The sequence below is a fragment of the Magnolia sinica genome, chromosome 15 (assembly GCF_029962835.1).
Source record: "Magnolia sinica isolate HGM2019 chromosome 15, MsV1, whole genome shotgun sequence".
Classification (NCBI taxonomy): Eukaryota; Viridiplantae; Streptophyta; class Magnoliopsida; order Magnoliales; family Magnoliaceae; genus Magnolia; species Magnolia sinica.
This window is the reverse complement of record NC_080587.1, coordinates 9,387,099-9,406,197: the sequence shown is the minus strand read 5'-3', so window position 1 is coordinate 9,406,197 and position 19,099 is coordinate 9,387,099. Positions and strand designations below refer to the sequence as shown.

Here is a 19,099-nt window from a genome sequence, read left to right as displayed (position 1 = left end):
GACTCAGATTACACAATAACATTCCTTCGTCCCAAGTCCATGCAATACTAATTAATGACTGCATGTGTTTCAGCCATAGTATCAGTGATCTTGTCATACAAGTTATGAAAGGCAAAGATAATTTTACCGGTGTGATCTCTAAAGATTCTACCCCCTCCAACCTCATCAAGATTCCCACAAGAGGATCCATTAACATTAGGTTTCATCCATCATTGTTCCAGCTTAGACCACTTTATATTAACCCATACCTGTTACAGCCTAGTCCATCCCTGTTGGTATTCACAGTTTTATGTGTGCCATCCATTACGTCAGAGACTACCATGGTTTGCTAACTCTAACCATCTTGTTAGTTTCACATCAACATACATTTGAAAACATATATAGCAATGATTCACATTCGTTAGGCAAAAGAATTACATCAATTGGATGAACCCATTGGATCATACAAGTTCATTCATTCTTTTTTCTTTTCTTTTCCTTTTTTTTTTTTTTGGACAAATCCATGGTCAAACTCATTGGATGAATACCTCATCAAACTAATATCAAGTTGGTAGTCCAAATGCTAAACTAATTTCTTAAGATTGTAACGTCTTCTTGAAAACTTAAGCATATATAAAATATATTTGTGATCAAAGTATTTTAGTAATTCAATATTATCCTTATTATAATAAGAGGATGACTTTTTCTTATTAAATTCACGATACAATCTCCCTTTACCTAACATAAGATTTTTTTATTTTTATTTTTAAACATCTTCTCATATATTCAATATCAATACAAGTACACTCTTTACCCAAGACTAAATAATATATCTAGAGCTTGTTTAGGGAAGTATTCAACAAACTCATTTCATTTGGAAATCTTTCTCAAAATAACTGCTAACAATAACTTAGTAATGCCTAAGGTAAGACAAACCTTCATCTAATATTTGTGACCTAACTTGTTTGTCTCGCTGAATCATGACCCCGAGATACAAGTCCTTGATTGTGTGCATTTCAGCAACAACATCTCTCATTTGCATTCGTTTTCTTGGAGATTCTGCAGAGCACAACACACCAATTTTGACCATTGAAATCAAGCAGTCATGCATTCTATTTCTTGTATTGATTTGATTTTCATTGCCTTGAATAACTTCAGATTCTTCTAAGAGCAGTTGTGGATTAACAATCTCCATTACTCGTTCAGCTAAAGCCAGCTTAGCAAAATGATGAAGGCTTAGATTGTCCTTAAACACGTCATCAGTTGGCCCCTTTCCAGTGATCATCTCCAGTAGAAGGATTCCGTAGCTGCAAACATCTCCTTGTGTAGATGCTTTTCCGCCCATCGCATACTCTGTAATTTATACAACTTATGTTAGAATCTAAGTGACCACGGCTCACTAGTAGATAGAGTGTGCTTCAACACCAAGGTCATGGGTTTGAGTGCACATGTGGTGTGTGTGGGAAAAAAGACCATTTAGATACAAATAATATCAAAGGTTAGAATTTTGAGAGAGAGAGAGAGAGGAAATATTCTATTTAAATAAGTAATTTGCCTTTTTTTCCTTTACTAAAGATCTGAATTCCTAACATCAATTGGTGTGCTATGAAGTTATATGTTCTTGTAAAGATGCTCTACATTGAATAAGGCTTTGTTACTCAAATGAAAGAACTTAGCTCCTCAATCATCAAGAGAATATATGAGTTGCTGTTATTTTTAATGTAATAATAAAAAAAATAAAGAGAAAAAAAAAACCTAAAGCCATTAACAGAAAAGAATCATCATATACCTTATTATGGTGTGATTCATGGGGGTGGTGGTGGTGGTGGTGGTGGGGTTGGTGTAAGTGAGTATGTATACCGCTTTGTATATCTACATCTTAGAGAATCTTGCCTGGTGTGGATCCTTCAATAATAATAATAATAATAATAGGAAATAGATGAAATTGTTACCTAGAGCGATGGACCCAATAGATCCCTTCATCCCAACTGAGCTACTATGAGCAACCTCTGATAAGAACCTGGCTAGCCCGAAATCACCCACATGAGCAATCATGTCTTCATCAAGAAGAATGTTGCTTGGCTTTAAATCTTGATGAATGATTGATGTTTGGCAATGATTATGTAGATAATCTAGTGCAGAAGCCACATCTATAGCAATGTTTAGCCTTTGAGTAAACTTCAGGTTCCTTCTCGACTGGTCATGGCCCTCCCCGTGCAACCAGTTCTCTAGACTTCCATTGGACATGTACTCGTAAACTAGAGCTTTAAAATCATTGCCCTTAAAATCAATGCTAGAGCAACAAGTTAAGATCTTAACAAGATTCCGATGCCTAATGTTTCTCAAGGCTTTGCATTCGGCCATGAAGCTCTGCAGAGCTCCTTGTTGTTGAAGGTTGAAGACTTTCACTGCTACCATAGTCCCAACATGATCTAGAATCCCTTTATATACAACACCAAAACTTCCGGTTCCGATCAAATTGGCAAGAGAGAACTCATCTGTTGCTTTATAGAGCTCCGCATACGACAAGTTCATAAAAGGATCCTCCACAGAAGGCACAGAAAAAGGTTTCCTTCTTGACTTTCTTACCCAATGAAGAGTGGTAAAGAAAGACAATGGCACTATGAGACATAGGACAACACCAATTACTGAGAATTTGACTTTTGAAGCAAGAGAGTTCCCCCGTTTCTTGGAAGCTTGGCTAGAGCATGGAGGCAATTGTAATTCATGGATACCACCACAAAGTTTACTATTTCCGAGCACTGAAACTCAACTGACATTTCCAAAGACCCCTTGTTTTAGTAATTCACCCTCGAAATTATTGAAGGATAGAATTAGATACTCTAGAGAAAACTTCTCCAGATATCTTGGAATCTTCCCAGATAAGTTGTTGCGTGAAAGATCCAGGTATCGAAGGCCTTTTAGAGTACTAAATGTTGACGGAATTGATCCTTGAAAGAAGTTCCCATCCAACACGAGATACTCTAGGCTGAGAAAATTGCCTAGCCAGCTTGGAATTTCGCCTGACAATTTGTTATTAGAAACATTGAATGTTCCAAGAGCTTTCAAGTAACTGGCTTCATGTGGCAGATTAGTGAAAAAGTTGTTTCCAGCTTGGAGTTCAATCAAAGAGGGAATGCTGAAAAGTTGATTGGGTAAGGTACCGCTAAAGTTATTATTGAAGAGGTATATTAAGTTCAGGTTAATGCAATTACCAAGATTTGAAGGTATATAGAGGTCGTACAATCTGGTGATGTTGCCCAATGAAGGTGGAATTTTCCCTGATAATCCATTTGAATCGAAGTAAAGTTCCTCCAACTTGTTAAGCTTCCCAACACCAATGGGAATTGTACCAGTCAGATAGTTATACTCCATACCCAGTAATGTTAAGCCAATAAGATTCTGAATCCCAGATGGGATGTTTCCGAATATCATATTACTTCCTAAAGATAGGAATGTCAGTTGGGTTGAAAGATTTGCTATGGAGTTGGGCAACGCACCGCTGAGACAATTTCTGCTCACGTCCACCCATTGTAAGCTACTGCAATTGGTCAAAGAATCGAGAAAACTCAAGTCACGAGCTTTCCCAATTCCAAGTTCATTTGCCCTCAACTCTAATCGGAAGAGACCTTTGAGGCTTCCAAAATTCATAGGCACGGATCCGCTAAAACTATATTGTTAGCAAGGCTAATAATTGCAAGCTCGGAAGCATTGGATAATGTAACTGGTATGGCTCCTGTGAATTGGTTTTCTGCAGCATAGAGCCCTTGGAGATTAGGAAGGGTGAGGCCTATGTTAGGTGGAAGATTTCCATGCAATCTGTTCAATCCCATGGAAAAAATGATAATAGAGGAGATATTGTAGAGCCGAGGCGGAATCGTACCTGACAGTTTATTACGACCTATGATAAGAAACTTTAAGCTCACCAATTGACAAAAGTCATCTGGGATATTTCCCACCAGACTATTTCTTGAGAGATAAAGGTCAGTGAGAGACGAAAGGTTTCCAAGTGAAGGTGGGATGCTTCCTGCAAGACTGTTGCGATGAGGCATTAAGTTGGTGAGCTTCGATAGAGACCCAAGCTCAGTCGGAATCCTCCCTGCGAGCTCATTCCCGGCGAGTCTAAGAAATTGGAGGTTGAAACAGTGGGTCAGATTTGCTGGAATTTCTCCAGTGAATGTGTTATTGACCAGACGGAGATACCTCAAGTGGCACAACCGGCCAATCTCTTCAGGAATCCTCCCATAGAAGCTGTTGGCTGAGAGATCGATTATCCTGAGGAAGGTGAGATTTGCTATGTAGGGAGATATGGGGCCCACCAATTTCTGGGCAGTGAGGTTCGAGGCCATGACCCTTTGAGGATGCCGGGGACCACCGCATGTGACACCTTGCCAGTGGCAGAAGTGGAGAGTATGGTTCCATGAGCTCAAAGAATGGAGAGGATCGTCGGTTATTAGATGTTTTAATTTGAGCGAGATCAGTTTCGTTGGAGAAGTGAGCGGCAGATCCAAAGAAACGTGGAACGTGAATGGAAGAGAGAAGGAGAAATGACCAAATTGCCCATAAGCTCATACGTGGGAGCTCCATTATGGAGTTTGTGAATGCAGGAAAGCCAATGTGAAGAGACATATATGGCATGGATTCTCCCATATATACAGAGAAGGGCGACTTCTCGTCCGTTAGATGATTTTTTTTTTTTTTGGTGGGCCCAGTTTTCGGCTTATTTTCGCTTTTTTTTTTTCGCAAACCGCCTCCACTTGAGTGCGGATCATCCCCTGTTTCGTGGAAACAGGAGCACCTGAATTCAGCTTTACTATTGGTACACGTCACTGTTAGTGCCACGACATCAGATTTTTTAAATATATTTTTAAAAAAAAATACATTTAAGGAGAAGTCTAAACGTCAGAACTTGGACGGTTTCCATCTGGAAATCGGATTCCATACTGACTACGCTCTTATCTTACTCAGTAGACTCAGTTGGACCAACCTTGTATGTATGTGGTCTATCCACGCCGTCCATCCGTTTTTCCATCTAATTTAAGGGGTTGAGCCCAAAATTGAAGTATACCCAAATATCAAGTGGATCATAGTACAGTAAACAGTGGGGATAATGATTTCCACGGTTGAAACCTTTCTAGGCCCCACAGTTATGTTTATTTGTCATCCAACCAGTTCATAAGATCATATAGACATGGATTAAAGGAAAAAACAAATATAAGCTCGATCTCAAAACTTTTGTAGCCCCTAAGAAATTTCAATTGTAAACATTCAATTTAACTGTTTCCTATGGTTTGGTCCTTTTGAACATTGTTATGCTTCATTTTTGGTATCAAGCTCTATACTTATCTGGTAAAATTGATGGGCGGAGCGGATAAAAATCATGGTGTATCCCACAGAGTTTACTCACTACGCAATCCGCTCCCTTCCATTTGGGGAATTTGCGGGTGGGTTGAGTAGTGAGACTCCTAAAGTGACATCACCTAGTTATGTGGGTCCCACCATGATATATGTTTTGTATTCACACCGTACATCCATTTGGAGAGATCATTTTAGGGCATGAGCTGAAGAATGAACTAGATCCAAAATTCGAGTGGACCCCATCACAGAAAAAAGTGGAGAGAGTCACGCCTGCTATTAAAAACTTCTAAGCGTCACGAAAGTTTTCGATCAAGCTGATATTTATGTTTTCCCTTATTTAATGTCTGTGTTAACTCAAGGTCCACCATGATTTTTATTTAAGTTTCCATTTGAGTAGCGAGACTCGCCACTAAAGTGACGTCACCTTGTTATGTCGGTCCCACCATGATGTATGTTTTGTATCCACACTGTCCATCCATTTGGAGAGATCATTTTAGGGCATGAGCCAGAGAATGAATCGGATCCAAAACTCAAGTGGACCCCACCACAGAAAACAATGACGAGAGTACGGTCACAATTAAAAACTTCTAAGGCCACAAAAGTTTTCAATTAGGCTGATATCTATGTTTATGCTTCTTTAATATCCGTGTTAACTTATGAACAGGTTGGATCTCAAATAAAAATCGCAGTGGACCTTAGGAAGGCTTCAATGGTGGACATCACTCTCCTCAGTGTTTTCTGTGGTGGGGTCTACTCTGGCTTTGGATCTGCCTCATTATTTTGATCATGCCCTAAAATGATCTCTCCAAATGGATGGACAGTGTGGATACAACATACATACATCATGGTGGGCCCCACAGAACTTGGTGGCGTCACTTCAGTAGCGAGTCTAGCTACTCAACCTGTTGGTAGCTAATCCGCCTCCAATTTTTTTCTTCTAAAATTTAATTAGGCCATGTCATCTTACGACAATTTTATAAGATAAAAAAATATTTACAAAATTTTCTTGATTAGCAAGGAATATTAGCTACGACCCAGGATGAGTGATGTCCATAAGATCCTCACTGTGGGCCCACCTCGATCTATGCGTTGTACATCTACTCCATCCATCCGTTTTCTCATATTTTTTAAGACTCGACCCGAATCGGTACTTGTGATCGAGTCAGACTCAGTCAAGATTAGTCCAGGCCAGACCTAGACTCAGATCAAGTTAGGCATGCTGGACTTGGTACCGAGTCGGGTTGAGTTCGGGTCAAGCCTATTTCAAAATCGAATCAAGTCGGGTCAGCCTTAACTCGGTTTGAATTGCCTCGATGTCGACCTCTAATCATGATGGTTGTTTTTTATCCATAATGTTTATCCGTTTTGCCCACTTACATCAGGGCATGAGTCTAAAAATTGATAGATCGATATCTCAAGTGGACACACCACAGGAAAAGTGGTGATTGAACACATACTATTATACAATTCGTAGAGCCCAAGGTATTGTTTATTTTCCATCCAACCAACTGATAACGTCACAAAGACATAGATGAAGGGAAAATACAAATATCAGCTTGATATCCAAAACTTTTGTAGCCCCCAATAAGTTTTAATCATCCATGTTTCTTGTGGTGTGGTCCACCTAAGATTTGGATCTTCCACAATTGTGTGCTCATGAACTGCAATGATCTATAAAAATGGATGGATAGCGTGGATAAAATACATACATCATGGTGGAGCCAATAGAACTTTTCCAATAAAACATAATACTATAGTTGGTGGTATATGTTACTAGTGTCCCCTTTGTCAAAACCATTGGTATGAGCAAATAGTCAATGGCTTAGGTTGGCCATACTATGATGTTTTCTAAAAAATTAACCTAAACTACAAGGTGCGTCACCCTATTTTAGGCCATAGGCCGAAAAAATCAGTTCTATTTATAATTCAGGTTGAGGACATAATTGTAAACAGTGTATATATAGATAATCTTCGCCTTCCAAATTGTTTCCATTAGTCTGACCCAAGTGATTCATGTATATCGGTATGACTTTTGACAAAATGTTTTTTTTAAAAAATAATAATAATCTAGTTTTTGAAGTAGATTTTGATGTAAGTATAATGTTTGACCCTTTAAAATAAAAGGTGGACATCTCTCTCCCAATTATTTCGTTTAGTGAGTATCTCTAGGCTTAATATGAGACTTAATAGCCAATGGTTATAGTGAATATTACATATACATCACAGTAGACCCCAAAAAAATCAAGAGTCACACTATATATATATATATATATATCTATCCACGAACTGTTGATCTACAAATTGTTTATTGATTGAAAAGCCAAAACAAGGAAAGTGATGGCCTGTCTAAATTAATTACCTGACATTTAGGAGAGTAAAGCTACTCCATCTTGAATCCAACTGCAAAGATATCCTCTCACAATCATGGCCTGAATTCAGTTGCATTCAACATGCACCTTCTCAATCTAGTAAAGTACCCATCATTATCCTAGATGAAAAGAAGTCAAGTCTATGAAGAAAAGAAGCCAAGTACCCATCATTATCCTGTATGAAAAGAAGTCAAGTCTACGCAGAAAAACGGATACCCTATCTCTTCAGGACACTGAAAACTAAGTGCAAGGACACAAGCAATGCCCCATCTCCTTCTATTGGAAAAATATATGCCCAGTCCCCACCTCATGAATTTTATCATTTAGTAACAATTCACTCAACACTAAGAATCTTGAGATAAGATGGTATAGTGACGTAGGGATGAACGTGACGAGGTTGATCACCATCTTCCTCAAGGGAATAACTACTCCGAATCCAGAATCTTGAGATAAGATGGTATAGTGATGCAGGGATGAACGTGACGAGGTAGATCACCGTCTTCCTCAAGGGAATAACTACTCAAATCCACGAAGCTTCTCTGGATTCCTCACATAGACTTCTCGAATCCGATTCGTAAATCGATTTATGATTGAAATAAATGAGCTTTCAACCCTTTAAATAGGGATACTAAACCTTGGAAGAAGTTTCGGAATTAAACTACTACTAAAATTCCTAGAAATCATGACTTACTATAAATAGTAAACTTACTATTTATAGACAGTCGTGATTCCTACTAAACATCACGGTTTTCAGCCAAAAATAGTAAGTGTCCTATTTGGCTTAACCATACTATTCTCCTAATTATTCGAAGTACTTTTCATGTTGGACGCAACTCCTAAAGCCCAACAGATAAAGAGTTGTAATCAAACTAAAACTTACTATAAATAGAAAAAATGAAAATAAAATGGGATTTCAACCATAGATCTGATGGAATCTCGTAAATTTGACATAGGCAATCCGGCACGACCTAGTTGGGTGGCTAAAGTAGCTTGTCCTACCCCAAAAGCATACATGGCACGTTGGATAACTCATTCCGGTTTGTGAGATATGCCTGTTTTAAGGTGCTAACGGTTTGGATCACTTCCACCTCCAATTGGCCCTTTTCTGGTCCATCTTGGCCATGAAATAGTCTGCAACTTGTTCTACATCATATAGTGCGAGGAACAATTGATGCCATGCAAAATGCTTTTCCCTACTTGGAGACGGTAAAATGGTGCAAATCAAACTTTGATGGGATGGAACTAGCCTTTTGATTATGCGGAGAAATTTAAGTTTGATGAATTGAAAGTTAATTAGGGAAATATAGGGAAAAGTTGAAAATAAATCACATAAGTGGCAGATAAACTCACATTAGCACTAGGAAAGCAAACTATTCGCACTAAAAAATTAAAATAAAATAAAATAACTAAAAAATGTCCTATAAATTAAGTATGCATAGAGGGTACATCTATTGGATGAATCGGTTTTCACTCAAACATCATACTAGATCCCACATAACTTGAATGTATGGTAATTGTCATGATGTGTATGTGAAATTCATTCTGATCATTAGATGGAAAATTCCACGTTAGGCACAAGGCCAAAACATTAGACTGACTTGTGAATTCAGTAGCCCTCACCATAGAAAACAATTGGGAGAGAAGTCCTCTCTTCATTTTAAAAGCACCCACTGTGATGATTATATGAAATCCGCTCTAACCATTAGATTGGCCCATCAAAATTCACCACTGAGGCCCAAACATCAGGCCCATCCGTTATTCAGGTAGGCCACACCAAGTGTAACCATTTGGAAAGTGAGGATTGTACTACACATTTTTTGCAATTGTGTCATCCTCATGAATCATGGAATGGGCATATTTTTGTGCCATGTTCCTAAGCTAGGGTGATGCCCCTGGTGGTTGAAGTGGATATTTCACATAAACATCACGGTGAGGCCCACCCAAGCTGTTGATGCCATGCTCAAACTTTTTGCAAGAGCCCTCCTATTATGGGTTTGAATCATACAGATAATGGGCCCAACTTAGATTGCCTAGTATTCCAAAGAAATGTTGTATTTGATGTCTTAAATCTAATCAGATTCTGTGCAGATTTTTCGCGCAACTGCGAAAGTGCCGGATTTGTTTCCAATTTCGTTTATGATTCTTTCCGATTTTGTTTAGGATTCTTCCTAAAACTATATATATGGGTGTAAATGGGATTGGAAGATATTATTCTAAAGGATTCTAAGGCTTTCTAAAAGGGTTCTAGGGTTTTAAAAGGGTAGAGCAAGGGAGAGATTTGAGGATTGCTCAAGTCCGGTAAGTCCTTCCTCTTTGTAATTTCCGCTTTTACAGTGAAGATCTGTCACTTTGTGCCGTAGTTTTTTCCCGTAAAGGTTTTCCACATTAAATCTTTGTGTTCTCTTGTGTTTGTTTGGTGCTCTTAAATTGCTATCCTAGATCCATATCTGTGTGATTCCGTAATCCAAAACCTAACAAGTGGTATCAAAGCTATCGTTGGGGCACAAATCTGGATCTGTAGGATTAACATCAATGGGAAACACCAAGTTTAATATTGAGAAGTACTCAGGCAAAAATAATTTTAAGTTATGCAAGATTAAGATGATTAGTCTATTAACCAAGCAAGGCGAAACTAAGGCTCTTGAGGAGCGAAAATCAACTATGAAAATTTCTCAGGGGCTACAAAAGTTTTGAATCAAGCTTATATTTGTGTTTTCTCTTCATCCATGCCTGTATGATCTTATGGACAGGTTGGATGACAAATAAACATCACTATGGGGCCTAGCAAGGTTTCAATGGTGGAAATAATTATCCCCACTGTTTACAGTGGTATGATCCACTTGATATTTGGATATACTTCAATTTTGGGCTCAACCCCTTAAATTAGATGGAAAAATAGATGGACGGCCAGGATAGACCACATACATACAAGGTGGGCCCAATTGAGTTTACTCAATATGGTGAGAGCAAGAGCGCACTATCAGTATGCAATCCAATTTCGAAGCGAAACCGTCTAACAGCGTTAGACTTTTCCGAAAATGTAAATTTTTTAAATATATTTAAGCCTATAAGTCTGTCCTTCCTTGCTAGTGTATTAAAATGAGGCAGGTCCAAGGTGGCCCACTTAAGCCTTGGACCTACCTCATTTTTTGGTTCATAAATTAAAATGATCCAAGAAAATCATTGAACAGCATGGATATAAAACACTTACATCACGTTGGGCCCGGACGGTTTACCATCCGGGAGGCGGTGGACGCAATTCATGTTCTAATGGAAGTGGATTGGGATTGGCTAGTGTACCTCCTACCAGCCATATAGCTGTTGTAGGTACATGTCATGCGAGATGAGCACTGACGCTCCTCCAGCAAACGGATTAAAGGAGATCAAAGTTACATGGGCCCACACTGATGTATTTATTATATCTACACGGTTCATCTATTTTTAGAGATCATTTTAGAGCATTATTTAAAAAATGAATAATATCCAAAGATCATCTGGACCACACCACAAATAGCAACGAAGATAATGATTTTCACCGTTGAAAATTTTGTAGGGCCTACCATAACGTTTATTTTCTATCCAATCTGTTCATAAGGTCAAAAGGACTTAAATGAATAGGAAAAAAAATTCATACTGATCCAAAACTTCTATGACCCAAAAAGGGTTTCAATGGTAGACGTTCAATCTCACACTGCTTTTTGCAGTGTGGTCCAATTGATAATTAGATCTGTTTTATTTTTTGTCCAACGCCTTAAAATGAGCTCACCAAATGGATGGATGGTTTGGATATATATAATACATACCTCATGATTAGACCAAAAAAACTTGCTAACCAACCAATCTGCTTCCCCTTTTAATCTAAAAGTATATGTACGCACATTTGAGTAACGAGTCGGCTACTGAAGCTACGTCTCCAAGTTCTGTGAGCCCCACTATGATGTATGTGTTGTATCTACACCATCCATCCATTTTGAAATATCATTTTAGGGTATGAGTCAAAGAATGAGGCAGATAAAAATCTGTAGTGGACCCACCACATAAAACAGTGGCCACCATTGAAACTATTCCAAGGCCCACCATAATGTTTATTTGAAATCCAACCTGTTCAAAAGTTAAAAAAGACATGAAATAAGAGAAAACACAAATATCAGCTTGATCTAAAACTTTCGTGGCCTTTAGAAGTTTTCAATGGTGGGCCTCACTATCCCCACTGTTTTCTATGTTGGGTCCACTGGAGCTTTGGATTTAGATCATTCTTTGCATATTGCCCTAAAATGATCTCTCCAGATGGATGGAAGGTGTGGATATAAAACATACATCATGGTGGGGCCCATGGAGCTTGGTGACATCACTTCAATAACGTTTCTAGCTATTTTAGTATCTAATCCATGTCGTGTTTATTCAGTTTCCTATAAAATCTCCCTGTTGTTTAAAACTTTTACCAGTCAACGAATAATGTGTTGCCAGCACTCGACCTTATGAAAGGTATAATACGGTCGAGCGTATAGTACCTTTTCCCATATATATATATATATATATATATATATAAAGGTTCTATGCAGTCGAGTTCATGGGAACCTCCCATGAGGTTGAGCTGTGTGGACCCCACCATGATGCGTGTCGAACATCAACACCTTGCATTTGATGGGTCCCCTTTAAATTATGGGATATCCCAAAAATCAGCGGTATACAGAACTCAGGTTGGCCATACAATCTAAAATCATGTGAAAACATAGTTAAAACATATAAAAGCACTTTGTGGGGCCCACCTGAAATTTGGATGCATCTGAAACTTGGTCTGACCGCTCATCGAAGTGGGACACACATAATGGATGGGCTGGATTTGTGAACCAGTTCTCAGTGGGCCAAACAAATGATTACGAATGTTTTAACGGAGGGTAACCCCTCTAAACTTTTGTATTGAATTGATTTTTAAGACCTAGGCCCATCATGGAATAATGGAGGGTAACCTCGCTAAACTTTTGTATTGAATTGATTTTTAAGACCTAGGCCCATCATGGAATGGTGCATCTGACTAATGGGGTAGACGTTTAACACGTATCATGGTGGGCCCACACAACTCGACCTCATGGGAAGTTCCCATGAGCTCGACCACATGGAACCTTTTCCGTATATATATACATAGACACACCTTTTTATTTGGAAGAGACCATCTCCAAAAAAAAGAAGAGAGAGATTTTTACTGCAAAATTCTTCAAGCTAAGATGGTAAATTACTTATTGTCTTTTGCTTTTTAATTTTTTAATTTTTTATTTTAACAAAGTGGAAATTTTTAAGTCATCGAGCCCACATAGTATGTTTCTCACATCCAATCTGTCCAATATATAAACACCAACATTATCATTAGGCAACCCTAAAATATAGCGGATATGATCATAAGGTGGGCCAATCCATAAAAAGTAATGTACACCCTTTAAAATAATCTAAATTCTAGTGTAGCTGATCTGATGGATCTCATGTCTTGTTATTGTTATCGCCATGATATGCTCCCCATACATTTAACGGGTTGGATGTTATAGATAGCCACTTGGGCCCCATAAATCTTGAATTTCCCTAGAAAAAAAAATTTTAATGGGGGCATTTTTGTATTTTCATCTTCAAATAGCATAATAATGAGGCATGATTTGGTAAAATATAGATTCCTCGGGAATTTTACAGTGATAAAAATTTAATTTAATTTAATTTTTTTTTAAAGCTAGATCAAAATAAATAGTATCGAGAAATGCTCCAATGTTCTCAAAGTGTATTAGTTCTCCTGGTTGCATTGGCTAAATTTGACAGTCCACTAGATTGATCTAAACCGTCAGTTAAGTCTAAAACACATGTCAAGGGCTACTACGAAAAACTGACACTGATCTAATGGTCAAATCCATCCTAGAATCATTTTTATTTTTCTAGCCATCCTTTTCCAAACCAATGGATGGGGATAGTCAGGATTGCCTAATAAAATTGAATATTTAAAACCATAAGTAATTCATGGTAGGAGCTATTAAATAGATGGATAGAATGGTTGGTTAGACCTTTTTTAATTTTAGAGATGATCCTGAGCGTCCATATCTGCGGCTATTGATAATAGGATTTTTGCATGTCAGCACATGCACTTCATGGACGATTGGGATTGCCTAACTGTCCTAATTCAACTATACCGGAACATCTCTCATGTCCAACCGGTTTGGAAATTGAATATTACTTTGGAAGAGGAGAGTAGCTCGGGTGGCCCCCACTATTCATTATTCAGGTGGGCCACACCAAGGAAAACAGTTTGGAGGGTAACCTTTGCCAGGTACAGTTTCCAATTGGTGTGACCCACCTGAATCATGGATGGGCCTGAGTTTTAGGGCCCAAAACTAAATTTTAGTGTGGCATCTAATAGTTAAGAGTGGCTTACATATAATCATCACTGTGGACCCCGTAAAAATCAAGGGGATGCGTCTCTCCCAACTGTTTCCCTTGGTGTGGCGCACCTCAATCACAGGTCAGTTTGATTTTTTTGGCTATTACACATTTAGTGGGAGTGGATCTCTCATACACATCATTGTGGGCCTTGAAAAAACTCAAGTGGACATATAATTAAAGTCCTTTTTTAATAAGGTACATGTTAAGGTATAACTTCCGAACTTTTCACGGTAATCAATGAAGTTTTTAACGGTGGGGATTCAATAACGACTGTTTCATGTGGTGTGCTCTGCCTAAGATTTGAGTCAGATTCATTTTTAGGATCATGCGCTAAAATGAGCTTTCAATGTGGTTGGACGGTGTGGATTTAAGGCACATACATCACTGTGAGCCCCACAGCCAGGTGTTGCACGTGGATCTGGGGTCTCACCTAATTTGCTATCCTAAAATTCTCATAAAACCTATCAAATAACATGGTGTGGTCTACTTGAGTTTTCAGTCGGACTGATTTCTGTTTCTTCTCTTCACCTTGATGAGTTACACCTTAATAAGGGGTCTGATGAAAGTAAAACACCACTGGGACACCACAAACAAAGCTATTGTTGGCATCCTACTCCCATTCCCCCCTCAATGTGCCCACCTGAGTGGTGGATTATTGTTGGCATCCTACTCCCATTCCCCCCTCAGTGTGCCCATCTGAGTGGGGGATGTTGCTGATTTATATCCCTAGGGCCCAGAATCCACGGCAAAGCCTGATTGGAGTAGATTTTCACATATAAAACTGGGGGCATAAAAAACTTGCGTGTTTTTACATGATTGAGGCATAAAAAACAGAGCATGAAACAGGTGTTGGAGTAGATTTCGGTTATAAACCACCTAATCACTGCCGCCCACCACGTTCTACGTGCAAAATCCCCTTCGTGGGCCATGCCAATGGAAATAATGAAAATTATATGTTCGTCCGTGTGGCCCATCTGAATTTTGGATGATGTTGATTTTTATATATATTTTTTTCTCATCTTGGTGACTAACGCTTGATTAATGGATTTGATGAAAGATGTAACACAATAGCGGTTAGCATTCTCTGTCCCCTTTGCTCCATATGGTGTGGCCCACTTGAGTTAGGGATCTGGTTGATTTTTGGGATCTGGGGATATCATTCAAGAATTCACCCGTAATGGGAGTTGATGTCACATATACCACATGGTGGGCCTGAGAGGTTTGTTGTTGTTGGCCTAGGTAAAAGACATGTTTGGGAAAAAAATAATACTAGGAGAAGAAATGTGACTGAGAAGGGATGATGCTAAGGAGAAAAGTGGGGAGAATTTAAATATTTTATTTATATATTTAATCAATTTTAACTTTTTGTCTTAACTGATTTTAGCAATTGCTAAAGCTGGTTAATCTCAAATTACTACTTTAATCTAATGGCTAGTAATGTGCGACTAAAGCTCGAGCCTAAAGTCTTGATTGAGGTGAAACAATCTCTGCTGGAAGAAATATGATAGGTACAAGGCGATGTTGGTTGTAAAGGGGTATGGTCAGAATGAAGGCGTCGATTTCTGTGAGATATTCATATAGATTGTCAAACATGTATCTATCGTATTTGTATTGGCGTTGGCTGCTCAATACAATCTGAAACTAGAATAAATGGATGTAGACTACTTTCCTATATGGTGAACTAAAAGAGCAAATCTATATGAAGCAATCAAAAGGGTTCGAGATACAAGGGTCAAAGAATATGGTTTGTAGGCTAAGGAGGTCATTATACGGCATAAAATAATTGCTAAGCAGTGGTATAAAAGATTTGATTCTAATAAGTCAACGGTTTACTAGAAGTGAATATAATATTTGTGTCTACTTTAAGGCACTAAGTGATGGAGAATTCGTTGTACTGGTATTATATATTGGTGACATGCTTAACACCAGTCATAGTATGTCTGAGGTTAATGTATTGAAGACTCAATTATCAAATACATTCGAGTTGAAAAATCTAGGGATTGTAAAGAGGATTCTCAGTATTGAGATACACGGATAGGGAGAAGAGTGGGTTACAATTGTTTAATGCATAACACATTGAGAATGTATTACTCAAGTTTGGGGTCTTACTTAATCCACTTTTGTAAAATTCTCATAAAACCTATTATATAAAATGGTGTGGTCCACTTGAGTTTTCGGTCAGATTGGTTTCTGTTTCTTCTCTTCACCTTGTTGAGTTACACCTTAATAACTGGTCCGATGAAAGATAAACACCACGGTGACACCACAAACAAAGCTATGGTTAGCATCCTACTTCCATTCTCCCTCCCCCCCCCCCCTTCGCAGTGTGGCCCACTTGAGTGGTGGATGTCGCGGATTTATCTCCCTTGGGCCCAACATCCACTGAAAAGCCTGATGAATGGAGTGGATTTTTATATATAAGATTGGGGGCATCACAAACTTGGGTATTTTATGTTACACAGACATAAAAAAACAAAGCATGAAACAAGTGTTGGGAGTAGATTTCGGTCACCAAGCATCTAATCACGGACGCTGATTTCCTACAAAAGCCTTTCAAGGATTCTAGTTGGGGCCCACTGTGATGTTTGTGAGAAATCCAACCCGTCCATCCGTTTTGCGAGCTCATTTTAGGACATGTGACCAAAAATAAGGTGGATCCAAAACTAAAATGAGCCACATGAGAGGAAATGGTGGGGATTTAGTGACCACTATTGATACAATTATATGGCCACAAAAGTTTTGTATCGGTGTAAGTTTTTGGTGTTTTCACTTCATCTCAATGAAAATGACCTTGCAAACGGTTTGGATGGCATATAAACATCAAAGTGGGGCTCACATCGTTAACGTCAATATGCTCATTTGTAAATTGCTACATGTGGATGAGATGATGAAATATGAATATCAGGAATGCATTATGTTGAATTATCTTCTAGAATCATATGGGTCATTTAAAGACTCTTTGTGCACTGATGGGACAACCATTAGCATTGAGATCGTTATCTTAGTACTTCAGTCGAAAAGTGATGAGACAAAAAAAGTGATGACGTGGGTGCTTCTATAAATCCACTGGTTACAACGGGGAGGACTTCTGAGTGGTATAATGAATCTTCACGATCGATATCTGTAACATCCTGGATTTTCACTGTTTTGGATTCCCAAAAATCCTTGAAATTTCTTTTATAAATTAACTTTTAATATCACTTAAATGACCATTAGCACTCAATGTTAGTCTGTACAGGGGTGGTACCAGTAAAGAACCACACAAGTCCGATTAATCAACAGTAGGAAACCACCGAATCTGCCCGATCATTTGAACATCAAGTTTAGCCCCATGATTTACTCACATAGGGCCCAAGTCTAACCGACCCTTCGCTAACTAATCAAAACAAGCATGACTAAATTAAAGATCTAACCGGAGCAGAGTCAGCTAAAGCCCGGATCTTGAATAATAGACCAAATCAACCCCGTTACTCTTTTAGCCTAAAACTGACGGTTTAGAGTAAACATGGCCAAATCTCCACTTTCACTAGCTATAAATAGGCCTCACTATGAACATAGTTATTCCAAACCCTAATCATCGCCCATGAGAAATTTCAATACCTAATTCATTCTAGAAATGCCCCGATTTTCCGAACAAGTTCTAGACCGCTCGTTGGTGGGCCACTAGTCCCAAAACTATAAAATAATGTTCGTCTTACTGGGCTTGACGTCCATCGCGGGAGTCGGACTTGGGTGTTGTCCAAAACTGCTTAACTTGAGCCAAAGAACGAGTGCATGAGAAGTGCAAATACCCTAAAGGAAGAATCTGAAACTTAAGTGAATTGGGTCGTCCACTCTTACGCGAAGTTGAGAGTTTCAGACCGTCGGTTTGTGACCAAACTTCACATGTAGAGTAAGGATATTTTCCTGCTCATATCCGTATAGCCGCGGCCCCGATCAACCATCGGTGACCGTTGAATAGACTTCTAATTATATCTGTCGATCGGCGCATCCAAATGGCGGGCCGATCATGTCCATACGTAGATCATCATTAGGGCTAACTATCCTACGGTGTATATCAACATGTACGCCCCATAGTGGGCCCTAGATGTTAGAAAGACCCTCCTATAGGGCTAGTATAGTAAAAGCCTAGCCATTGGGGCCATTTACACCAAATCTGACACTATAAAAGGGCCTCATTTGGGCACCCCCTCTCCCCATACGAATTTGCCCTAGGGAAGGAAAGAGAGAAGAGAGAAAAGGGAGAAAGAAGAAAGGAAGAAGAGAGGAAGGGAGAGTGAAGGAGAGTGAAGGTGGGCCATAGATCAAAGTGGGGCCCAAGGGAGTCCCATCTTGCAAAACCCTACCTCTCCCTCAAGAAAATCCATCATCCACAACCGGGAGAACCCCTCTCTGCCGATTGGGTAAGTAAATCTCTCATTTTTTTGGAACCTCTCATGTTGAGGGATGTTTTGCATGAGATTCTAACATGCAAATGCGCTTCCTCAGGATTCCGGCTAATCGACTCCGAGTTCGGCATTTCTAGGTCATTTCCAATATCTCAACGAACCATAAGTGCGGACTATTATCCTTAGGTAGCCTAGCACCAATTTCAATATGAATCTAATGATTTTGTATGCTTGGATGATGTATTTGGAGAATCTAGAGAAAACCTAGGAATTGTTGGTTTGTTTGGAATTGTATGGAATTGTATGTCTTGTTGATTTTCTCATATGATGTTGTTCTTGCTTCTCACATGATTTGGTACAAATTAATGATCTCATGTTTATGTCTTATTTGATTTCTCATATGATGTTGCCTTATAGCATGTATGTCGTATTAATTATTGTGCAATTTGGTTCCATGTGTGTAGGAAGTGCTTAACTTCCTCACTAACCTACACAACACACTTGCACCCTTAGTTCACATCATCATTCGCTTTACTTAGTAGAGAAATTTTATATTCTATGTTGGAAGATATGCACGCTTGCTTCTAC

The 19,099-nt window shown here is 38.8% G+C and overlaps 1 protein-coding gene across 1 annotated transcript; it reads right to left on the bottom strand.

The window, feature by feature from the left end:
* Positions 1–832: 832 nt before the first annotated feature.
* Positions 833–3,630, bottom strand: LOC131226811 (putative receptor-like protein kinase At3g47110). Its single transcript, XM_058222536.1, has 3 exons — positions 2,758–3,630; positions 1,932–2,523; positions 833–1,332 (listed from the first exon to the last, which is right to left on the bottom strand). Exons 1-3 carry the CDS (start codon positions 3,628–3,630, stop codon positions 890–892), a joined length of 1,908 nt encoding a protein of 635 aa, XP_058078519.1. The 3' UTR covers positions 833–889.
* Between the last annotated feature and the right edge of the window lie 15,469 nt (positions 3,631–19,099).

Excerpts from the sequence above, each read along its gene's own strand:
- LOC131226811 (XM_058222536.1), bottom strand. The coding sequence starts at position 3,630 with ATGAATTTTGGAAGCCTCAAAGGTCTCTTCCGATTAGAGTTGAGGGCA. Across the intron at positions 2,524-2,757 it reads AACAAGGGGTCTTTGGAAAT|GATCCTTTTATGAACTTGTC; the intron begins GTCAGTTGAGTT and ends CCTTCTGTGGAG. Across the intron at positions 1,333-1,931 it reads TATTGGGTCCATCGCTCTAG|AGTATGCGATGGGCGGAAAA; the intron begins GTAACAATTTCA and ends TATAAATTACAG.